Here is a 25,099-nt window from a genome sequence, read left to right as displayed (position 1 = left end):
TGATCAAATCTAAAATCTTCCACACAGCTGAGAAGGATTCCAGACTGTATCACCAAAGATGGAAGACAACTGCAAAAAATATGCACAGACTTAGGGGAGAAAATGCTGCTTAAGCTCACTTACATAAATGAACACCACAGTCCAAAAGGCTAACAGTTTGTCTGGACTACCCCAGCCCTTCTGTTAAAATTAACATTCCTTCAGCATGAAACTAACTTACAGCAGGTAGCAGAAGTGCCATCCTTGAAGACTGAAAAACTTGAAAGAACTCCATACTTTCTCTCATGTTACTGCAATATATTCCTTTTATTTATTATTGTCTCAGAGGAAGAATGTTACAATGTAGTGTTTGAAGTAGCATTTACTTGGCAGCAGAGGACAAAGGATGCATACAAACACAGGCAGAAACACAACTTTATACATAACCTCATATTCAGAATAAAAATAAAAGCCACCAAACTGACTACTGAGACCTTTATTTATGTAGGGGTTTATTTTTAAGGATTCTTTGCTTGGAGAATGATGTAGCTTGATAAAAGCAAAGTACTTTGCAGAGAACAGAGTATAAAGCTATTTCCAATACTACTCATGAAGATAGGTCTGAGGTAGAAAGGTGGTCATGGCTTTCCTCTTCTGTAATTTTTTTTTCTTTCACAAAATAAGTACACTAGCTTTATATGAAGGCTTTATAGCAGCCAGTCTCTTCCCTCCCCACTTTGCCAATCTTGCTCCACCCGCCTGGAAATAAAACTTAGCTGTTATATAGAGCTTTTCAGGTACTAATTAAGCCCTACAACACTTCTGAGAGTTTAGTACTATCGTCCCCATGTTACAGATGGGAAAGCTGAGGCAGAGTGGTTAAATAATGTTCCCAGTGGTGCAGAAGGAACTGGTGCTGGAATCAACGCTGGGACTTGGTCAGTGGTGTGCTCGAACTATTCATAGAGCAGCAGCTGTCCAGTAGTGAGAACTGTGGATGCTGGATAACCTATCTGACAACCCTTCGCAGTATTAGAAATTCCTGACCTTCTGTATTTATGTATATCCTCTAGCAACTTTCTGTAGCATTACAGAACTTACAAACTCTTCCAACATCACTTTGAGACTTTTCTGGTAATAATTAAGAACGCAGTTTAGTTTCTATATGTGAAATATATTGCATGCAGTTTTAACAACTAAAAGTATGTCCTGAAATTAAAGCAAGTGTCCATGCAACATTGTAAACTCAGTGAAGGCATTATAATCAATTATAATTTTAAAACTAGAGACCAGATGATCAGTGACACAACTTTTCCATAATTATCCTTACTCAAAGCATTTAAGTAAACAAAGTCATCAAAGATAAAGATGAGCTGCAAGATCACAAGGCCAGATGGTAATATCAAAGCGCACTGCAGTGTTTTGAAGAAAATGTTCCATCACTAATAGTATTGGAAAGGGCTTTCTAATCGTCTCTTCATTTCCAAGAGGCAGACAAAAGGCTTGTGTGTGTTTGGATCATTAGAAGGGGATCTCATGGAAATGAACTTTACTTCAGTCTGCAAACTCCAAAACTTTCAACAAGCTTGGCACAGCAGAGAACAGCAAAACTTTGAGTCTCAATAAAGTTAGGGAAGATTACACTAACTTAGACCTTACTAAAAACAACTTAAACTACCATCTAAGTCCTCTTTTCAGCTATCTCTTGATTCAAAGTAAAGTAAGGCTTTAAAAACAATACTCCAAATGGAGTGTGTTGGGTGAAAATAACTAAAAGAAAGCTAAAATACCATTTTGGTGCATGATGATTATTATGACCTGAATTGCAGGTTTACCTTTTTTAATGGAGTTAAAATACTGTAGCTTGCACCCAGTGGCAACTTTTGTCAAACAGTAATAATACTGTATGTTACAGAAACTTCATTTGTCTATCCTGAAAACAATTCAAGGGTCTTTAGAAATCTGTGTAGTCAGATGTTTAACATATAAATAATCAGTATAGAATATTAAATGTGCCAGAATATAACTGAGGGTATTTTACAATGTAAAAGCAAAGAGCGGAAAGGAATGTATAAATGTAATGTTTTGCTCCAAACTCCTTATGCAGTTCTCTTTACGATTATCAAAAGAATGTATATAAAGCCCCTGCCCCTTTTCCCATGGCTGTATATTTATACAAATCAGTGACAAATACTCCACTGCTCATTAATTTACAGTTGCATAGAAAGGGAAGAAGGAAGAAGAAGAAAAAAGAAAACAATACTATAAAAACAACATCCTCATCTTTGGGAATTCAGTGTTTTACTATTTCAAGTAGAACACTCAGTCAGAGCTGAATAGCACGTTCCAAGGTCCCATGCAGCCTTCTGATGAAGTGGAACTTGTGATCGGCATTTTGTAGAAAAGGGCTGTACTGCACGTTAGGAAGCACGGGTTGCAGTCCAAATGAACACTTCACATTGCCTGTAATGATGGGAAATAACCATGTCAGTACAACAATAACACACACAGTCCTCTTCACAGAGCTCTACATGCTCAGAACTCAGTTCATTTAAGGACTCTGACATAATTTTACAAATACTCTATATTTTAAAAGATTAGATGTATTGGCCCAAGATTCAGCAAATTACTGAGACATGTAATTTTATAGAACCCTAGTTTTACTGTACTGCAGTGTTTAAAATTCTTATTCAGTAAGACCCAAAGCATGTGACAGATACAGAGTTGCAATTGCAACTTGTAGACTTTCCACAAAACCTAGAAACAAATGCTTGGAAGTCAGACAGGAAAGCAGTTTGCCCGTGTGGTAAAAATGGAAAGTGTACGTAGCCTGGATTTAGATTCAGGCCCTTAAAAAGTGATGCTTATTTCCAGGCTCCTGTTTGAAGATTTTGTTCTCTGCAAAAAGACAAATATCCCTTCTTTAATGGTTTTTAGAATTGTAGATTTGGAGTGTGAGGTCATCTGTGACTCATTCTGTATCTAAGGAATCATGTGTTTTCAGGAGGATGAATTTTATTCACTAATCACACTGAAAGCTATCTCTAGGCCTGCTTAGAGGAAGGATTTTTGAGGGAAAAAAAAAAACTTTTGATTCAATTTCTCAAGGGACAGAAAACCAAAGTCTGAGTGCAAAATATAATTCATCTGATACCCTTTAGAAATTCCTGTCTGGGAGGGCAATCCAACAACCCCAGATACTACAATACAAGTAAGAGTTTAGAGCTCCATTCTCCATTTTCAGACACTCATTTCAGAGAGGTCTGACCTGTGGATTAATAGACATGGTGAAGCAATTTGGAGGATTAAATAAATGGACTCTACTACTTCTTTCTTCTGAAGCCTTGGACAGCAATTTGTACTTGCCATTAAGACTAATTTAACAATGAAACTTTGACAGAACTCTGCAATGACAAAAGATCGTGTCATTCCTTATTTGTCATAATGCAAACACATTTGCTCTAGTATGAGCCTAAGCCTACAGCAGATGTTTTTCCTATTTCTGCTACTTTCAACAGAAATTTAACAGACCATTCATAGCAGGCAGGTTTCAAGAATTCAATAGTATCTAAATACCACACTGATTTCCAGGCTTTTTCACACTCTGACACAGGCAGATTTCTGCTTTAGGTTTGTACAACGGTTGCCTATTGATAGATGGCAGCTTAGTGTAATGCCTTAGGGTACTGTGCTACTCTTGAACCATAGATCCTCCCAGCCACAAGGACATATGGATGTGTTTGCAAGAACCAGCTTAGATCTTGCAGAGATGATGTTGGGTTGGATGAATTTGAGCTGACTGTATATGGTCAGCATCCCAAAATTGCACAGCACAGTAGCTTTGATCCCAGAACTGCACACCATAGTACTGCTACCTGCAGTAGCAGCAGTTTTCTATTAGCTGGGATATTCCAGAATCCGGTTATATTGGTCCAGCTTCCAAATAGCTGGCAAGGGGAAAACATAGACCAAAACTGGCTACTCCGCTTTAGCGTAATTCTTCCACTTGCTTTACTTTGCCTCTAAAGACTATACAAAGATGTAAACATGTCTCATACCTGTGATCTGCCAGGGAAACTTGCTGCAAATAGAAAAAAAAAAGTTTTAAAACTTGCATGATTATGTATCCTGGCAGCTTAAAAACAAAATGTCAAAACAATCTGCACCACAAAAGAACAGGAAGACTCTGAATCTCAAAAACAAACAAACAAACAAACAAACAAACAAAAATTTAACTTGAAGAGTGTTGTAATGGTCTGTACATAACTTCCTTCACATTTTTTTACAGCAGATTTATAGCATTATGAATATAGAATATACACCTTGTTCCCTTTTCATCACTTGCAACCATACAGATTTATCAGGACTGCATTATAATACCGTCTGTTCAAAAATATGAATCATACTAAAGTTTGATATGGTATTAAATAATATTAACATATTAATGATCAATAATACCCACAACATTTATACTCTTCATTCACAAACGAAGTAGGTCTCTGATTCATTTCACAATTTAAGAAATGCATGGAGGAGTACAGGGCTGTACTGTAACAACAAAAGGAACATGAGATAATGGAAAAGGTAACAAATTTTAACATGAAATAGTCGCTCTCTCCTCCCTCTTTTTTATTGCATCAAGTCTGCAAGTTGCTTCCTTATTTATTTTAGTATGACTCATCATTTAAGATAGGAGGAAATGAGGTAGTTTCACGCCTCTTTTCCCCTCTAATTTCTTTTAATACACTTCACAATAACATCCAGTACAGCCTGTAGCAACTCTCTCCTTCTGACCTACCCTTCAGAAAACAAAAGTTAGAGCACACAGAGTATCAGCACAGAATACGCACAGTGTTTTTTCTATGTATTTCTATGTATTGTTTCTATGTTATTTTGAAAATCTTTTAGAAGATGCCCAACTCTCAGGGCCCATCAGACCACAGAATACAACCACTCAACACTGTACGTTCCCAGGGCTGGTACAGCTGAATTCTTCTGCCTTCTTAATTCAGCGTATGAGAATTCAAAACTACATTTCTAAACTTTTGGGAAAGGCTCTTAACCATAAGGCTGGAAACCCACTTGAAGTTGTCACACTTCAAAGAGAAATACAGAATTCATAGCACACACCCCAGCTAGAAACCCCATACTGGGAGTGTTCTCCATTCTTCTCAATTTGTCTTGCAGTGAAAATCTCCAACTCCTGATCCCTTTTGTTTTTTCTACATTAGACACTAGAGATCCAGGTGAATATGCTATCATCCCCCTCTCTCGCAGTTTTGAAGAGAGATATCAAGTAGCTTCTGAGACCTTGGATGTTATAGCAATAACAATCACTTAGATACTGTAGGGAAGAGACTGTAATGCCCAAAGCTGTCAAGCAGAGTATCTCATGAAGACAATAAATTATCCGAAATTTCTGTGAAGTCATAGGGAATTGACAGTGCTGAACAGCATGCAGAAGTGTCCCCAGGAGCACAGATGACTGGCAGGCAGTATTTCTAATATATATTAATCACCATGGTAAAAAGGTTGGTCTGGAATTACATCAGTTATAAAAAGCCTCCCATTGTGAGCTTCAATTTGTATAACAAAAGTTGATTAATAGAGCACAGAAATCTGCAGATCATCTAGCCCGACCTCTCACTCAAAACAGGACTATTGCCAACAGTCTTGACTGGCCAAGTCTTGAATGTCTCTAAGGATGTAGATTCCGCAATCTCTCTGTCCCACTGCACTATCCTCCCTTTAACTCAGGAGACAAAAGAAATGAAAATGCTGGCAGTACACAAGGAAGTATTCTTCCTCCTTTCAAACAACTGGATTCTTTAATCTGCTTTCAGGAGGTTTCTCTATCAGCAGAAAGAACTCTTACTTTTTTTCAGAACTGTTAACTTCTTCCCTTACAGTTAAGCAGGAAAAGTATTCCTTACTATTGAAAAAGGTCAAAAGTATCTTATCTGTGGAGGACAATGGACCCTTATCACAGTCCCAAGGACAAGTTAATGTCATTAAAAGACATAAAGCTTTCCCAACAAATTATCTTCGGGCTGCAAGACTGCATTACAGAAGGCCTTCCCTGAGGGGCTGTGCTTCCACTAGGTTTTATTTTTTGGAAATTGCAACTATCATATTTTTGCTGCAAGGCTCCTCAAGTCATTAACTCAAGGCATGGAAATCATATATTAAACATTAGTTGTACTCTAACATTGGAAATTCATAAAAATGACAGACAGCACTCTGTCCTTAGCTCACCCTTTAACCATGTTTCATCTTATATGTCACATATGCCGAAATACTCAAACAGAACAAGGGGAGTAAGAGAGAGAGAGTTACATTAATGCTAAAAATTTCTGTCTGTCTAAATCTCAAAAAGTTCCAAGATGTGTGCTCTGTTCTGGAACTCACTTGGTCGCAAAGGCAAGAATTCTGCACATTGTTGCACATCTGCCTAGTCCTGAAGAGCAACCTCATAAGCAGGGAGAGGAAAAGAAGCATTATATATTCATAATCGAAGAATCAAGGGACCCCTCAAAAAAAAGAAAAAAGAGCAGTGCTAGCCTAATGCTATGAATAATTGCTTCATAAGAAATATTTGGAATAAGTAGAAATATCGATTTCAAGATGAATTATATTTTGAAAGACTATTAAAAAAGCATAAAAAAAGTGAGAAGAGTGGCACTACTATACAGTCAGAATGGGACAAAAACAATCTAAGTAAAGCTCAGACCTTAATAACTGTCTTTAACGAAAGCTGTAGCCAAGGTAGGAGAGAATAGCAGTAATAAGAAAGAAGGCTGTTCTAATAAAACTTACTTTAGATACAAGGAAGGGTAAGGATATAATTATTCTTTAAGGTTAGGAATACAGCGATGCACTTAAAACAGATTGCCTAAGCAGTTTGTGGAATCTGCATCACTGGAAGTCATACAGAACAAGTCAGGCAATTGTCCATCAAGAATGACAGATGTGATGTGGCCATGGGACAAGATGATGGATTAGATGGTCTGTCATGGCCTTCTCAAGTAAAACTCAGAAGGTTTAATGTACTCTTGTTGAGAAAGCCAGACTGATAGCCCAGTCTTTTGAAACAGTTAATATATGAATCTGATATGAATTAAAAAAAAAAAAAAAATCTGCTAACAAATCTCTCAAGTGAGAGAGATTGTCATCTGACAAAAATAGCTAATACCTACAAAGAGATAGATACTAGTTTGGTTTGAATTCTGCAGCAGGATATCAGTGACAAAGGTAAGAGTCACACAAAATTTGGAACTGTGATATCTTTTAATTAGTGTAGCATTCCTTTTACATGTTCAGATATGCTTGCCATGGTGCCATGGCTTTCAATTTCAGTCCTCCTCATTTGAGGCATTGTGCCATGGATACTAAATTTTCCGTGTTTCCTGCTTGGGGAGAGCAGGCATCATCAAGCTGGCCCTGATACAGGAATGCAAGGGAGTTAAAGATTATCCCATTTTCTGCAAATTGATCTGGGCCAAATATTCAATAACTAAGATAGGAATTCACAAAAACAAGAAGTGACACTTTGTTTGCATTTTCTACTGATTTATATTTTTACATGTATGTATGCATATGTGTCTATATATATGTAAACGTGTGTGTATATATATGTGAATATGTATTTTATATATGTGTGTGTGTACACCAATGACCTCTTGATTTGTGTGAGTAGCTCCACTGGTTACTAGCTTGAAGGAGAGATGATCTAAATCTTTAATTTGAAAAGCAGTGGGCTCTGAACTACTGAACTTGCTCAAAACCTCAAGCGGCAGCTGAAACAAAATTTCTTTTGCTGGATAATTTGTTTTCTCAAAATGTGAAAAGTGCATCTTCGCTAATGTAGCCCTTCACAGCCAAACAATGTATGAACAAAAGACAAAAGGAGTATTTTAATAGGGTACACTGAATTTAGGAAACAGAATATAATACAGTTCTATCTGAATGTTTCCTAAAGGACTGGGCATAAACATCACCACCTCACTTGCGCTTTTTTGAAATGGCCATTGTTGTTACTACATTTCATTTTAAAGAACTGTTGAAAATTTAAGAAATTTTATATAAAAGTTTCAGTACTGTTTTGCTAAGGCAAAAAAGCTGCGGTTGAAAACATATATGTATATAAATATTTTAAAAATAGAGATTAAATAAAAAAGTCTCCACTTCGCCCTTCTGCCAAAGACAACAATCTCTACAATTTACTGATGGAACCAAAAAAGAGTTATTCTTTTTTTTTTTTTTTTTTTTTTAACTGCAGTGACACTCTCGAAGGAACAGGATCACTGGAAAAATATGTCAGCCAATATAAAGCAGGTATATGGAGCTAATTGGTTTTCTTTTTGATCTCTCTTTAGTAGACATTGCATAAGATACTAACTTTCAGTACATTTAAGCGGGGAAACATGTTATATCTGTGTTAACAGTTATTTCTTCTGGTCAATTAGTTCAATAACTAGTTCAATAATTAGTTCTGGGAGCTAGGATCAGGTTATGGTCCCTCCTGTTGCCTGAGGCTTTTTCGTAAGTTTTAGTAGAGAAGTAGTATTCAAAATTTCTAAATCTACATTCACTTAATTCTGCATAAAATGAAAATTTTGTATGGAACAACAGCCATTTATTAAAGTGAATCACTTCCATTTAATATACAAGAATATTTGTTTATTTCTCTTCACAAATACTGCATATTGAGCAACTTTAAAGAATAATGTTGCTTGTATATCTTAGCAAGAAATCTTAACAGAGTTAAGATTCTTTCCTAGTTAATAGACTGTTTTTCTTCAGAAATCAGCCTCATATTCAATACTATTCTCACAGACAGACTTTGTTACACTTACAGCAGCAAGCTGGAAATGTGCTGTTGATTTGCTCCATAACATCTGTTAGATCTGTGCTGGTATCATGAGGTGGGACTAGCAAGTCATCTGCAACTATGACAACAAAAAGAGCAATGAATTTAATAACAAGAAGAAAAGGACAACAACATCCTGAAAGGCACTCTCATCTAACCTTTCAGTTAAATGCTCCTTTATATTTCAAGTGAAACCACTACCTGAAGCCTTTGCAACTTAATGCACAGGAACTATCATTGATATTCGCCAGCCTTGGGAGAGGAGGCATAAGTTATTGATTTGCAGCTGAATTCATTTCTCCATTATTAAAGCTTAACCACCATACCCAAGATCTAACCGAAGGGAATTGTCCACAAGTATATAAGAATTTACAGTTAAAATAAATAAATGCTTAGCAAGATAAGTGAATTATACTTAATAGTTGCTCAATTAATATTCTGTTCTATTTTCAAATAATTTGCCATATAGCTTCCAAAGTGAATATATTATTCATTTATTTTTGAAAAAAAATCTTTGGACTGTATTGAAATTGCTGCTGCAGATTGAATAGTGTTAAAATTCTCCTTGCCACCACATTTTTTTAATGATGCTTAAAATTAGCCAATGGAATAGTTAGGGAATACAATTGAATCCATTCATGACAGTGTTATTAGTCAATGCATCAAAACAAAATCAGAGAAGTTCCATGTTTTTTCAGATAAATTAAAAACACATGCCAACACTGCATGAAAACCTTTCAGTGTGAAAGGGAACATTTTTCCTGTTTTCCACAGAAATAAGATCATTTTTATCTGTAACACAAAAGCTTGGAAACAAAGGAAGAAATTACACTTAGATAATTTGAGAAAAATTTTAGATAATTGTAAATATCCCCTAATTTCTGCTCATTATTTCTGCTAATTTCCAATAGCATTAATGAGTTCTGCTAACAGAAATCTAAATTATCTTTCAAGAAAGAAAACTCTTTAAGTGCAGATGCTGTACACAAGTTTTTAAATAATTCCTAAAGACGCAAAGTTTTTGAGGAGTGGGATTATCAAAATACCAGGACAAGAAGAGGATATACAACAATGTTCCAAGCAGCCATCAGAAAACTTCTATTATATGGTTTTGGACATTTTTTCCTGTATGTGACAGACTACTTAGTTGCATACATGCAATGTAGGACAAACAGCTGTTGGCTATTTCATTCTAATAAAATCCGATTTTCTCTTCTATAACAACAGATTAGCCCAAGTAAATTTGGTTGTTGAAAAAGGATGGGACACAAGACTCTATAGACAGAACTTAATTCAGAGTTGTGTGGATTCTCGTGATAAAGCAGCTGTTTGCAACAGTGGGTAAGTAACAGCTCCAGCTGCAGTAGGTCTTATTCCCAGTAGCATTGGAAAGATCAGTTCCACTTTATTTTTTTTAATCTCTTCAGAAAGACACAAATAAAACTAGTAAATACTTGCAGTTCAATACTCACCTGTCTGATGAAACTGTGAGCTCGTCTCTTGATCAAGTGGGTAGCCAAGTGCAGAATGCTGGGGCGAAGCACAGGGAGAGGCGCCATTAACTCTGGAGTCTGACTCAGGCTAGGTTAAAGACAAAGGTCTATTATAATAATATGCAAATTTAGATAAATTAGATCTACAGAATTGAAGTGTGGGCTTTTACGTGGTCATCCTGCTCCTTTCATTTTCTTTATGTTATTTCTTGTTTTCTCTCCAAACCATTGAACATTTGCTCAGTAGTCAATACTAACTACCAGAAAGAAAACCCAACAACTTGTTATGAGACTCCAATAGGTGTCTCATTAAAAACAATATTCAGCTGTCAGTGTGCACCACACAAGCACAACCTGTTGTTACAGACTATCCAAATGGTTGCTACCCTCCTTTCTGCTGGGGCTCTCTGTCAAGCTACACATAAGGACTACAGCATGACATTACCAGCGAGTTGGGGCATTCAATTAGGCTGCCCTAAGAAGCTTTACAAAGGCAACTGATCATGCCCTGAAGTAACTGTTCAATCTTGAAGTGTTTTGCAAAATTCCTTCACAATCAAGCCAAGTGCAGACATTAGATTCCAGGAGAACTCTCTTAAATCTAAGCAGCGGGAGCTATCCATCACTCTTACGGGGATGGGCACCTGATAGCCTGCAGGACTTCAAGAAATACTATGCAGTATGTAATTTATAGAAAACAATGAGAGGGAGTCCGTGTACTTTGAAAATTGTGTCGTAGGCAAGCCTTGCTTAACTCCTAAATTCACCAATCAATTCAAAAGAGAACCCTGTATTATATTTAGCTGTAAACATGAATGTATTTGAGAATATATATATATACACACACATGTACACACCTATGTGTGTGTGTAAATATATACACACACACGAACATGCACACACATGCACATGTTGATACACAAATAAGAAAAGATCATAAGGCTTCTTCACTACAACAACTCAAAAATTTTGGAAGGGATTTTGCTCAGGCATTTTCTCCTCTCTTCTTTTTTTCTAAAAAATTCTTTGAGGAAGAGAGTAGTTATACAGTCTTTAAGCTCCAAAAGTAACTATTCTGGAAAACCAGAAGGACGTGAAAGAGCATTTAACATCTGAGGCAGTTATGTAATCTTAGATGAAATGGCTGCCCCCATCATTTATCTTTTTGAATGCAAATCACTAAATTACTTCCTAACAGTCTTAAGAGTGGAATATTTAACTAAATCTGATAAAAGCAGACACAGAAGAAATACAAAAATAACATTACTTCTAAGCTTTTTTTTGGAAACTAATAGATTGAATAAGTATCTAGAACAGCTATGAATTAGACTCACTCAGTCCAAAGAGGAAAAATATAAAAAACAGTTGACTTATGCACAATCTTTGCTTTTTTGCAGCTCACCGCCTTAAGTGCAACATTCAATTTCAACTTGCAGATGAAAAAAACACCCTTCAACAAAACAAAACTGAAAATTGTTGAACAAAGAGAAAAATATTTTTTCATATATAGTGAAGAGGAATAGAAGGAAATGTTCCCTCGAGCACTCAGCAAATCTGTTTTTCTCCTCCAAATACCATCTCTCTTTCAGTACGACAATACCAACTTCCAGCTTTGACTAAGAAGAATAAATCAAGAAATATTGCTCTATATTCAAAAGACAAAGAAAAATGGAAATGCTTTCAAGCCAGCCAAAGATTTTACCGGCTGACACTCATTTGAACAGTGAATACCTATCGTCATTTGCTATTCAATACCAGGCTTCAATCAAGCTACAGAATCTAGGTATAATGAGTTTGCTGCAGTTAAAGATGCCAAAACTCCTTTGACAAGCCAGATAATTCTGTATACAAGCAATCTCTGCTCAAGAACTGGTTAGAGTTGTAATGGTACAGAGATGAAGCAAACGCTGCAAGGGTGAAAAGATACTTCAATATAGAACAAAGCAGCAGAGTGGCTGCTTGCCCACCTCACAAATAGAGTGACAGAATATGCATCATACAAAACGCAAACTTGCTCCTAGACTGGATCTGTCACTCTTGAAGTGGAAACTGTGCAAAAATAGCGCAGAGATGAATAAGGGAGGAAGAACAGTGCTGGACTTGATACACAACTGCAGTAGAACACATAGGCTAAATCAAGGATGGTGAGGCACTGCAAAGTCAAGATTAATTAGAAGTCTATGAACTTAAATGAAGAGTTAGTAGCAAAGATTATTTAGTGCTGCTTAGCAAAGCTATTGCAAATGACAGGGAAAAAAAAAGCCAACAGAGCATGAGGACTCAGTGGACAAACTAAGAACAAATAAAACAAACTATTCTGCACTGGTTGCAGCATGTATTCCTACAACAATCAAAATGAAATAGTGCTGCTGGATTTTTAAAATAAAACTACATCCCTTACGATCAAAGGACTATGTCTTATGAGTTCATGCTTTATTTAAACATACTCATAAATGTTACCGTACACAGTTTCAATGCCTGCTACAAAAAAAGCCAAATGAAATCAAAATCCTCTTGTTCCAAATACAAAACACAGCTTGGTGGATAAACTGTGGGTTTTGCAGCAGTAAGTGAAGGGTTGCAGTAGTGGAACAAATACTTTCATAATCAAGTAGTGATCAGCGTTAAATGCAAAATAAGTCAGGAAATAACTACATACAGTTACATTATTTAACAGTTTTTCTCTGGGAGAGAACCTGAGGCACAGGTCAGAGACTATCATCCAAGGCTACAAAATGAGCACCAAGAACTTATAGACTTAAAACTCACTAAAAGCCTGCTCTACTTGATCCTTGCTGCATAATACCCACAATATCTAATCATTCCCCACCATCAATCTTCTTTAAGCATTATGAAGTTCACTCATTCTTATTGAAAACAACCCAGCAAACAACTTTTAGGCAGAAACCATAGGAAAACAGCCCTAGATTTTACCTTACATTATTTGTCCCTGAATAAACAAAAGCAGAGGGACAGATCATGCCTCTAGGGTAATAAAAGGGAAGTTCCCACATCCATTTTCTAGAAGGTAGTATATTTCTTTTGAAGAAAAAACAAGAATATAGAGTGACAGAAATGGTCTTCCCCAGAATCCTTGGAAATCGAGAGATTTTTCTGTATTACAACTGTTTTAAAGCATTTTAAAAGAGATGCTTAAAAATTTATTTTAGCATCACAGCATGCCTCCTGCTGGTGTCTTTCCCTAGGGAGAGCTTGAAGGGTTCTGTGCTTTAAAGGGGTAGATAAAACATACCTGTTCTTCACTTGATTCACTTTTGCAGCGAGAAAACATCTCCGAATCACAGAGAATCTCCAAAAAAAGCTAATTCCCATTTGTACACCCGTTACAGATGTTTCTGCTTGTTACAAGCTTATTCTCCCAGCCACAAAAGTAACAGAGCTCTTCTCGGCCCTTTTGGTAAAGCTCCTTCGCTTTCAGGAGAGGGAGCTGCAGTCCCCATTTACTCTGTCTTACAGCCTGATATATACATTGATAGATGATATTAACTTCCATTTACTTCAATCTCAAAACCAATATGAAACCTCTATTCAGTAGCTCAGGCAAATAGAAAAAAATCCAAATAGACATTAAATGCCCTTCACAATAAGTCTTTTTTTTCTATTTTACATGTGCAGTATCTAATGGATCTGTAAAAAGAAAAATGAAAATGAATTTTTTTTTCTCTGTATGATTAACATATTGGTATCAAAGTATGTATTTTCTATCTGCATGATTAATATATTGATATCAAAGCATTCCAGTTCTGTTTCACCTTCCTTTTTGGCACTATAATCAATCAAATAGACAAAAATGACATTGGTATGACAGCTCCCAATCCTCTGGGCTTGCTGAACTAAAAATAGTATGGTCATCTCAGAATCATGACCTGAAGTAGGCAAATATGGATGTGAGGATGCATACATGTCTCTGATAAATGAGCTCCCTAAAGAATGTCTTGGAAAGCTCACTCATACAGATCAAAGGGTTACTACAGGGCAGCTTCTAATTTCATTAAACTTCTCCCTGAACTTCTGTGGGTAGACAGACTCATTCCATGTCTCTTGGAAAAAAAAGCGCCCAATACTTTTAGATTGAGAGACAGGTTATTAACTTAATTAACAAATCAGGAGGCTGAATGGAAAAGGAGAAAAAGCTTACTCTCAATGGAAGTGAAAAGCAAGGAGATGACAAGAGATGCCAGTCATGGCAAAGAAACTGCTACAAGAAGGACGGTTGTGTACTTTAATATCATTAATTATTGTTAGAAGAGTTTTACAGTTGTTAAATATTTTGACATTCAGTCTTCCACGTAAATGACCCAATCTCATTCATGAGAAAAGAAATTCCTTATATCCACTGAAAAGATAATGGGGGCAGCCAATTAAAGTAAAGAAAATAAACAATGCTTAGATCCCCAGTTGGCTTCTGATAAAGTCCTACACTTAGAGCAGTAAGAAAGGTACACTCTTTCACAGACTATAAATGGCCTAAATCACAGAAAAAGAAACTTTTAAAAAGTGGTCATTTTTCCAGATGGAAGAATGTTAAGGGGGCAGTAATGGCATTCAGTGCTGTTTCATAAGTGTATTATTATCAACTTAAAGAAGCTCGAAGAAACATATTCTGAAAATTTGAATTATTTACAATTTTTGAATCCATAATCAATCCTCCAGAATAGGAACACAGGCATCATGGCAGATAGCTTGCAAAAAATCTGCTTAGTGACAGTAAAAAAACCAAACACACACCCCTCCTCTCCAGCCCTAAATAAAATAATGATGCATTTAGAAAAGTATACTGAAAATCACAGAAATATTATAAAAACAATAATGTAGACCCTCTACAGTACTGGACTTAGTTCCAGCCACTCCTTTAAAGGAGAACAGAGAGAAATAAGAACAGCTTTGGGAAGGGCATTTAGAATAATCAGAAACACAGTGCGACTCCCACAGACATGGGAGATTTTGGAGAGGAAGGAAAAGAGCAAAAGTATAATAAAATCAAGTTTAAACAATCAGAAGTACTAAAAAAGGTTCACTCTGTTGTACCTTACTGTAATAGAAACCAGGAGCTCCAGAATGCCCAGAAAAATCAAAAGGTGAATCTGATCGGGGGGGGGGGGGGGGGGGGGGGGGAGGGGAAGGGAAGAAAGAAAAGAAAAAAGAAAAAAATGCTTCCCCCCCCCCACCTTTTAGCACAATATACACATTATACCCTGAAGGCCTTACTAAGGACATTGTGAAATCTTTTTAGAATCCTCATAATTTATGATTAATGAGATTATGCACAGTTACATTAGAATAAAGGAAAGTTTTAAAGGGTGAACATTTTTGTTCTTTAAGAACTAAGCTGAAACTGACTGTGGGTTTGGCAGAATTTCTGCATTTCTATTATCAGGTGTTTCAGCAGACTTTAAGCCTTTCTCTGAAACACCTAGTAGTGGTCAGAGCTATCAAGATATTTACTTCATGAACAACTGAAACGAACAGTTTACCAGTTCTTATCTTCCCTTATAAGTATTTAAGTTACCCAAAGACTGATGAAAGATGCCAGAATGACAGTAACATCAACAAAAATATTCTGCTAGAGGGTAGGGAAACCACTGGAACAGATGCATTTTAATGCTGTGCTGTCAACACTACCTAGAAAAATGAGGAAGCCAGCCACTGAAAAAAATTCATAATCATTTTGATAAGTCTACCATCAATGGTAGCAGAAGCTTAAGCCATTGTGATTTCCATTCTGTGAAGTCTAGTTCTTAGCTTAGTTAAATTTTCTAAGAAATGTGGCCATTCACCTGGCTCACGGAAGCCAGGAATCATTTGCCTGGACTCTGACTCAATAATCAATAATCAATCAATAATCTGTAATGATTATTTAGGAGAAAACATTTGTACATTCTTCATCATTCAAGCTTCCACATAGGATACAGTATAAACAAACATCTCTGACTTAAGTTGCTGTTGGTTGTATAAGTTGCTGCTGCTATTTTTATACTCTAGATGTGCATATTCTGCCTTCAACACTTCCTCCTCCAACCAAGAAACCCCAATGATCTCTAGCAACTGAAAATCACTAGAAGTCTCTTGCCTGCAGCATTTGATTATTTGTAGACCATTTTGCTGTCAACTGGTCTAAATGTATTACTCAAGAGGAACCTTTTTCTTAATGTAATTAATTTCTCCTATGTTTATAAGACAGGTATCTTTGGCATGCCAACAAAGGCTGCAGTGTCCAGGAACCTTGGCAACAACTGGGACATTTTAAGGAATGGCTGGAGAGATGAAGTACAATACAGGGGGTGAGTGGTACCACTATTCAGAAAAAGCCATATACTTTCTTCCTCCTCCTTTTTCATGTGGAAAAAAACGCTTGCTTGTTTTGTGTTACTCACTTTGTAAATTATCATGATCACTACAGCACTTGTAATTATTTTGCTCTAATTTTGACTTTTACAACAGTAAATACATATATAATAAATGGTAAGAAGAAAGTCTCTTGATCCTGACTGAGTGCAACAGATCAGGCTAATCTGGGAAAAACATCTGCAATAAAATTCCCACACTTCTGATTCACCATCACACAGAAACAATGTTGGAGAAAGATACCACTATATATTTACCTGCTCAAGTAGCTGCCGTAGCCGGTGAAGTTGAGACTCCAGTTGTTTATTGTGATCTTCTAATATTTGCATCCGTGCTTCTAGGCGACCTTTATGTTGCCTTAGGAGTTTAGCTTCAGCAATGAGCTCAGCATCTTCAGAAGCATGCTGAGGCGAGACAATAGAGTCTGGGGGTGATGCAAGAGGATTGATTGCTCTCCGAAGATGCTGCTCCTTCAGCTGCTCATACTCTATCTGCAGATTCCTGGTATATTAAGAGAAGAGAGTGAGGACAACCAAACAAATCAAAACAAAAACCTTATTTAGTTCAAATGATGTTATTATCTCCAACTACAGGGCAAACACAGCTCACATAAAGGTCCAGTCCTGACTCCCAGTTTATGATAAAAAGCATGTACACTAAAGTAGAGGTGAAACTCAAATATTTTGTCACAGTCCCAGCCTTTCACCTAACACAGGATCAGGCTATGAACAGTGCTTTGACTGATTCTTAGCTGAAAATGTGACTCCTGGGTCCATCTCTTGCATGTACTACACACAGGTACCGTATGCAGTACATGCAAGATTAAAATGATGAGAGCGAGGTGACAATTCAGACACCAGATACGATGATTACGAGACCTTTGCTCTTCCTCGAGGTCAGCGATGATGCGCTCCAACTCTCCCCGCTCTTCCTTTTCCACTGACTTGAGTATCTGAGCAGGACTTTGTGGCTGACTCACAGGCGACTCTCCTCCCAGAGTCTGACAATACTGCTGGATAAGGGCATGTTCATCTTCTCTAAAATAATAAAACAATATAGTTAAAAGACAGGCAATAATGTGTTATTTACATGAGCTAACAACTTTGCCAAGTTGAGGGGTTTTTTTGTTTGTTTGTTTGTTTGTTTACAACAAAATACTCAGAGCAGAAAATAAGCCTGCAAGAATCCGGGGTATAACTGTTAGATGTACGTGGCTCAGCAAACAGTATTAAATTTTTTCTAATTTATTTCTAAAACATATACTGCAAAAAATAAACATAAAACACATAGCAAAAAGAAAATCGAACTGTTTTATTATAAAAAAAACTGTTCATTTTAATGTATGCATAAAGACCAAAGGCTGCTGATGGTTCCTAAAGAAACAGTGAAAGTAAGAATCTGAGATAATAGAAACCAAAAATGATTGCTTTCAAGTGCCTTAAAAATAAATAAAACCAAATGAACTACTTGGTAAAGTAACCACTACTGGTGGTATCTTTATTTTGACCATAAATATCCCTAAACTTACAGTATTCTTTAGGAGACAATTTTGGTGGGCTCACTCTACCTAATAAAACTAGAGATTAAAAAAAAAAATCACAGAGCTCTCCAAAATGTTATAGGTCAAAGAATCATCAAATATCTAGATAAATCAGTATGAGCTGCACAAAGGGGACTGACAATGCTGCAAAGATCATGACATGGATTTTGAATAAGTCTTATATTTTCACAGCTTTTTTTTTTTTTTTTTTTTTTTTTACTGGTTGTGATACACATGCGACACATTGAAACTCTTCAAGGGCAGTAGTTATCTTCCTCCTTACAGATTCAGGTATGAAATTAAAGGTGCAAGACTGACCTTCTTTTGACTAGTACAAAAATTCCACTTTGGTTAGGAGACAGAGCAGACCTAAAACTTACAATTATGCTAGAATATTCAAATGATTTTGCTTTCTTATACATGCCTTCCTTCCCCACTTGCTGGCTTTTTTCCATAGCAATGTCAGAGGGATAGAAAGTGAAAGATACCATGCCCCAAGAGTTGTTGCTTGCTTACGCAGAAAAGGATAAATGAGAAGCAAAAAGACTATACACTATTTTAAAAGAGAAATTGCTGAATCATAGCAAAAAGGCCGCTGAAAAAATCACACTTCTCTTCACCAGATGCCTTTTTTTGCTTGACTGTAAAACAGAGGTCATCTACCTTACTATACAGTGAGACATTTTCCATAAAAGCTTTATCCTAAAAATCTTTTACAGTTAAAATACTATCAACAGCAAAAAGAAAAACACATTAACAGTATACATACACGTATTCTGATTCATCTGGGAAAGAAAGAGAGTGAACATCCAACTGTAAGACATTGTTGAGGAGACACTTCATGTGCCAGATAAGCAATGGATATATGAAGATAAAAGAGCAGAAAACTACAAGGAAGAAAGGAAGAGACGAGAGGAGGCTTCCTGCGAAGGCAGGCTGAAACCCAACTGACAGAGTGAGGCAGAGAGATAAGGAAGCAGACTGTTTAAATCCTGGAGGAGGTCGTCATAAATAAAGACAAAAGGTCTTCGCTAACGGTTTCTGCTTGTGGGGCTTTATCACAGGAAGAGAATCTAAAGTCTAAGAGGATTTTTATGTATCCATGTACTGTCTTGAGGACGAGTGTGATGCAGTTGAGCTACTTTTCAGTTGATTAGTGCACAAGCAGCCCAAGGAAACAGTAGATGAAAAAGAAAGAACTTATTTGTTATTGAAGGTACACACTGTTTACATCAGATGATTCCAATTTTCTTTAGAATATAGTTGAATGTTTAGATATTTACAACAAATAAGAGTTTTTCCATCATTTCTTGGAATGCTTATCTTGCAAGATTTTACAGCCACAAGAACTTTTCTGCTAACAAATCATGCAAAAACTTTTGCAAGATGTTGGTAGAACAATTCTCTGTTTTTTTCAGACAAGAGAGACCCTATCTTGCTAAGGCTTTTAAAATAACTTACTGAAAATCTCTCTCTTGTAACAGATTTAATATAATTTAACTTCAAATTTCTCATTTAAGATACCTAGAATGATTTTTTCTTAAAAACTGATATACAGCTTTTTAGAGTTTAGACTTAGAAAAGCAGTAATAACTATGAAAAGAGACTTTTCTCTACTAAAACAAAAAATCTATCCTGTACTAATCTTTTCCCTGCTATGATTGCAATGAAGTAACTATTCATTCTGCTGTTCAACTGATTGTGCTGTGACATAACAAAAATGTCAACCATAGAATGGTAAGTTTGGAAGGGAGCTCTGGAGATCATCTAGTCCAACCCTCAGCATAGCCCACACGGGGACTGAACCCACAACCTTGGCATTAGCAGCACCACACTCTAACCAATTGAGCTAAATCTGCCCCCAAGCAGTGCTTTTGAACGGGCATAATAAAAACAGGAAGTTGACAACAGACAAAATATTTATTTTTCAAATAGAAATTTAATAGAGCTTTTCAAGGGGCCTTTTCTATTTACTTTCAGTTCACTAAAAATCTTACATCATAAAATATCTAAATATACAGTCCCATTTGGATGATTTGTAAAAACAGTTACTTAGAAATGTGAATCCTGGATAAGGCAAAAATTATCTCTGAGGTGACAATTAACCTATAAATAAATGTATCTAAAAGTAAAACATCTCAAGTGTATTACAGGCCTTGCACATGGATTGGAGATTTTCCCAGAAATAAATTCAAAACCTTGTGATAAAGGGAGTCTTCTGTTCTCGAAGTGCATAGCAGTACTGCTGAACTTCAGTAAATGCACATCCTCACTGACTCACTACATCAATACCCATTTGAAGTCAGCACCACTATTACAGACCAAGCCAAAATATCCACAAATCTATGAAATACAGATTCCTGGTCTATTTCTCTTAGAAGGCCACTTCCATCATGCAGTTAAGTGATTTTGTCCTTTATATTATAGATTAAAGCAAATTTCTTACTGAAACTAATTTCTATGTTAGACTAACATTGGCTTACTTCTACCTGAAGATAACTATTCACTATCTATCCAAAGCTGTTAGGCGAGTTCCACTTTTCAGTTTGTCTTTTAAGTTTAAAAATCTAGACGAATATGATCAAACAAATATGTACCAAATAACAACAAAAGTGAAAAAGAGCCGAACTATTTATAGCTTGTGATAGTTCCATCCATTTTTAAAATTCACAGCATTCTGTTCTGTATATGTTCATTTATGACAGAAAGGTTAAAAACAGATGGGAAAAGCTTCCTTCACAGAGTGCTTTCCTTCAATGCATCTTTTGCAACAGACTAATAGTTTGCAGAAAAATTATATGAAAATCTGAAAAGGAAAGTTCATTACTAAGTTCCTCTGCCTGTAATTGCAAGTTAAGAAATTTAAAGGAAAACATGTTCCTTTACTTCTTACCTATCTTGGCTGTAGTCAGTACTACTCATGAGAAGAAACACTGATCTACCCATGCAAAGCAATAAATTTAATGAATTTTTCATTCCATATGAGCATACAATTCAAATAACATTGGTGTTGTATAAGCATTTAAGCCCCATCAAAAACATAATGGATAGCAGACAGAGCTGGCTCAAACAGAAACAGAGCAATGTTTTTTGCTTACCTACAAAAATCAGTCCCTTAACTGTTTTCTTTTCTCAGCCACTCAAATAAGCTCAGAGAAACTCATGATCACTTGCTCTGTTACTTTTTTTTGTCTAGCTAAAACTAGAGCAAAGGCTAATATAGTTAACGGAGTTTGGATCAGGTCCTGACATTAAAAATGAAAACTGGGTACTTCTCTATCCTTTAAGCATCTTCATGAAACAAAACACCACTTACGACTAAGTTTTGACTGAAGTGTTGTAAACAGATATTAGGGCTTCAAACTGTATGGTATATAGCAGGGCCTCTAAAGTCTTGCAAAACTTGCAGAATTGCCTCACTGCAACCGAAATAGTCTTCTAGGCAGTGAAGTGCTGCAGTTTAACGTCACATTACGTTGAGTACAGAAACAGTATGAAAGCAGACTACAGAGAGAGAACGCAGTTTTATCAGCCAGCTTTCAAAACACTTTAAATATTTATTCACACAATACACTGCAACTATATATACGGGCTTCATTTGTGCAAAGGTGTTACGTTGTTGGGAAAGGTTCACACAATCAAGTAGTTTAGTCTGGTTATTTTAATTAGGCACTAAGAAGTGCTATCTATATTTTAAGATGATGAATTAGTTTATAAACTGCTATGTAGGTCACCTGAAATAGATTTTTTTTTTAATATGGCTCTGTAAAGCAGGATTTATTATATTTGATTTTATTAAAGCTGAAATCTGTCAAGAATTTATATTAGTTGTAACTTCATTTCTTTCTCACTTAAAGAAAGTGTTTATACAACAACTGCTTACATACTTTTCACTGTTCTGTGGCCAGTTGGTAGCACCCAAATGGGTAAACAAATTGCTCAAGAAGGATTCTTGATATTTTATATTTTAAATTCCTCCCAGTTATTCAACCCTGAGCAAATTTAATTTCCCTCTTCTCTCACTGATTCATTGTCTCAGAGTCCGTAGATGACTATTTGTAAATACCGACTGCTCATTTTTTTAGGCATCACACTCTGTAATTCATAGCATTCTGTAACGTGAGAGAGGAAACACCTGATAAAGGGAGAAACCTGTCAAAGAAAAGGTCAATTTTTAGCATGTGTTCCACCGCCAGTCTGTCTTGCCAGATTACTGGTTCAAATCCAGAACCTTGAATCTGCACCGATAGGCCTCATGACTGCGATTAAGTCAGATCTAACAGCAGCACAGAAGTCCCAGTGCAGGGCTTCATGATGACACAAGGGAATGACACACATTCTTTGACATGCAAACACTTTCATTTTGAGAATCCAGGATTTTCTCCTCTCCAGAACTGGCAGGAGATGACAATCAGCAATCAAAATAGAAGCACAAGATCAAAATGAATTCCTTGTCCTTTCTCAGTGGTTATTCTCCTGAAGACCCTGCACTTTGAGAAAAAGCTAGAACTACACAGATAAAGTCCTTCAATAGCAGGAATTGCAGTTATCTTTTAGCATTTGCGCTATCATCATGCTAGAAAGCTGTAAAAATGACATCCAAAGAAAGTCAGACTTGAAAGAAGAATATCTCAAAGGAAAATGAATCAACCAATGGAATATGGCATTTGAAATATCCTATTCTCTTTGTGGATATATATTTTCAACACGCCTATTCAAAAACATGCATTAAGCACTGGGGGGAAGGAGTAAGAGCCGAAAGAAATTAACACACATCTTTCCTAGCATAAAGCCTGAGCTGTAAAAAGACAAATTCAGTTTTCTTGATAGTCACTCGTCATCCTAGTGTATCATTTTACACAATTAAGAAAACAGATTGCTAGATTAGATTTTAGGCAATAAGATAGATGAGTTTGAGATAACTACATTTCCCCCACCATTTTCATTTTTTCCTATGGCTCTAGTAGTAAGCATCATGTGTTTCAGTCCAAAGAAAGTATATCTTAACCTGACGATGCTATGAGAAATACTACAATTAGGTTCAAAAAAGTATTCAAAAATGCTCCCATTCTGTTTAATTTACCTGTTCTTCTCCTGACTTTATTATCATCTGTAATTAATTTCTCATTGTGACAAGATGCCTTTTTACCAGTTAAATTATGTCAAAATGATCAGTTGCTATATACTGAGACTCCAGCTGCACTTATGACACACTGCATGGCAGTGCCAGTCGCAAGTACAGCTGGCCTTCACTGCTCCTTCTTACCCCTGGCACCTCAGCACATGGCCTCCCTAACAAGCAGAATTTCTGATATGTTCAAACTCTGCCTTCAACTGAATATGAAGTGGCATCACCAGTGCTGTAGACATCAAGACCACTAGTAATACAGGGGTTAATTAGAAAACAGCTATTAAATATTTGCATGTATGTAGAAATCACAAATACTATGCACAATGCAATCAACTTCAGCATGGGCTAGACAGGATAGCTTGTATATTACAGGAATAAGAGAGTTAGGTTCCTGTCTGATTTTCTTAACAATGCTTTTTGCTTTTCATTCTACTACCCCATGATTTGTCAAATTGTGAGCCATGGTTAGGAATGCTATTTATCATTCTCTGTTGCAAAGTCTTCAATTTTCCTCTACATTCATTTTCACTTCTGAAATACAGTATAGCAAAGATAAGATGAAGGAAAAATATTTTCCTTCAAAGTCTTTATATTAGAAATCACAATCATGAGAATATTGGAATGTTTGCTTGGGATTCTGGACACACTGCAGTAAACTATGATTTCTTGTTATCCACAAGTATTTTTTCAATTGAGGAAAAATGGAGTTTAACTGAATTCACATTCCTTCAGGGAGTTTAGAAGAACTGAATTAGAGGAAGTCGTAATGAAGTTCAGTAAAACAGGTTAAGTAAAAAACAGGACAAATTTCTTTGAAGAATGTTTTCTTAATCAAATTGCAAATTCTAGAACATTTATGCAAAATGAATGCTTAACTGAAGGCAAAAATTTTCTTGTCATTCATAGAAGGCTTCTTATGCAAGCCCTTCGGAGCATGAAGTGTATTAACAAGTTCATTAATAACAAGGTTAAGCTGAGAAGGCAAAAGTAGTAATCCTTCAGTATCAAGTGCAACTTTGCCTCTATTATAGTTTGCAGTAAACTGGAGAACTCTTGAGGACTGATAAAAATAAGATCTCAGAACAGAATTTTGATTATGAGAAGTAGAGAATTTGATTTCCAAATCAGTAGTCAACTCCTGAAGTTTCAAAAGAATTCTGTAAGAAAATGAGATTTTGCTAAGGTATGTTTTTAATAGATACACTTGAGCTGAACAAATTTCAAACTGCCCCTTCTGATTCAGTCTACACAGAATGATTACAACAGACATTTATAAGTCAAATTGTATTTAAACATTAAAAATGCTGGTGAACTATAATCCTAGATACCCAGTGTTCCAGGTGTAAGAGATTTATGATCCAACCTGGGATCTAGATTTCATAGATCAGTACTTCCCTGCAGTGGTTCAAGTCCAAACTTTAAGTCACAGTTCTTCAGACTTTTGTGGGTACTTTAGTATGCACCTTTAGTGAAAGAACAGTATTATCTGCAAGTAAAAAAAAAAAGGTGCCACATGGCAAAAAAGCCAACTTTCCTGCCCTCCTAGACCTCTGAATCACTGCATGTTTTGTTAACGTAACAGTCCCCATTTGACAACAGGACTGAGTCCCAAAGTCTCTCCAATATAACAGTACACAAATCCACCAAGTTTATTCTTTTTCTTAAAAGAGAGGTTATTTTTATAGGTGAGAATAAAAATTGTGTTAAAATCAACAGATAAA

At 36.2% G+C, this 25,099-nt stretch overlaps 1 protein-coding gene across 5 annotated transcripts in view; it reads right to left on the bottom strand.

Annotated features, from left to right (window-relative positions):
• Positions 1–287: 287 nt before the first annotated feature.
• The window catches only part of UTRN (utrophin), a 405,882-nt gene continuing 381,070 nt past the window's right edge, over positions 288–25,099 (bottom strand). For all 5 annotated transcript variants that reach the window (XM_062572341.1, XM_062572340.1, XM_062572342.1 and 2 more), the window contains 6 exons: positions 17,586–17,744; positions 16,965–17,208; positions 10,321–10,429; positions 8,835–8,927; positions 4,038–4,060; positions 288–2,442 (listed from right to left, as the gene is read on the bottom strand). In XM_062572341.1, the coding sequence (XP_062428325.1) occupies positions 2,434–2,442; positions 4,038–4,060; positions 8,835–8,927; positions 10,321–10,429; positions 16,965–17,208; positions 17,586–17,744 (637 nt within the window). In that variant the 3' untranslated portion in view covers positions 288–2,433. The remainder of the gene's footprint in view (positions 2,443–4,037; positions 4,061–8,834; positions 8,928–10,320; positions 10,430–16,964; positions 17,209–17,585; positions 17,745–25,099) is intronic.

Source organism: Rhea pennata, chromosome 3 (assembly GCF_028389875.1).
Source record: "Rhea pennata isolate bPtePen1 chromosome 3, bPtePen1.pri, whole genome shotgun sequence".
Classification (NCBI taxonomy): domain Eukaryota; kingdom Metazoa; phylum Chordata; class Aves; order Rheiformes; family Rheidae; genus Rhea; species Rhea pennata.
This window is presented reverse-complemented; position numbering and strand designations above follow the sequence as displayed.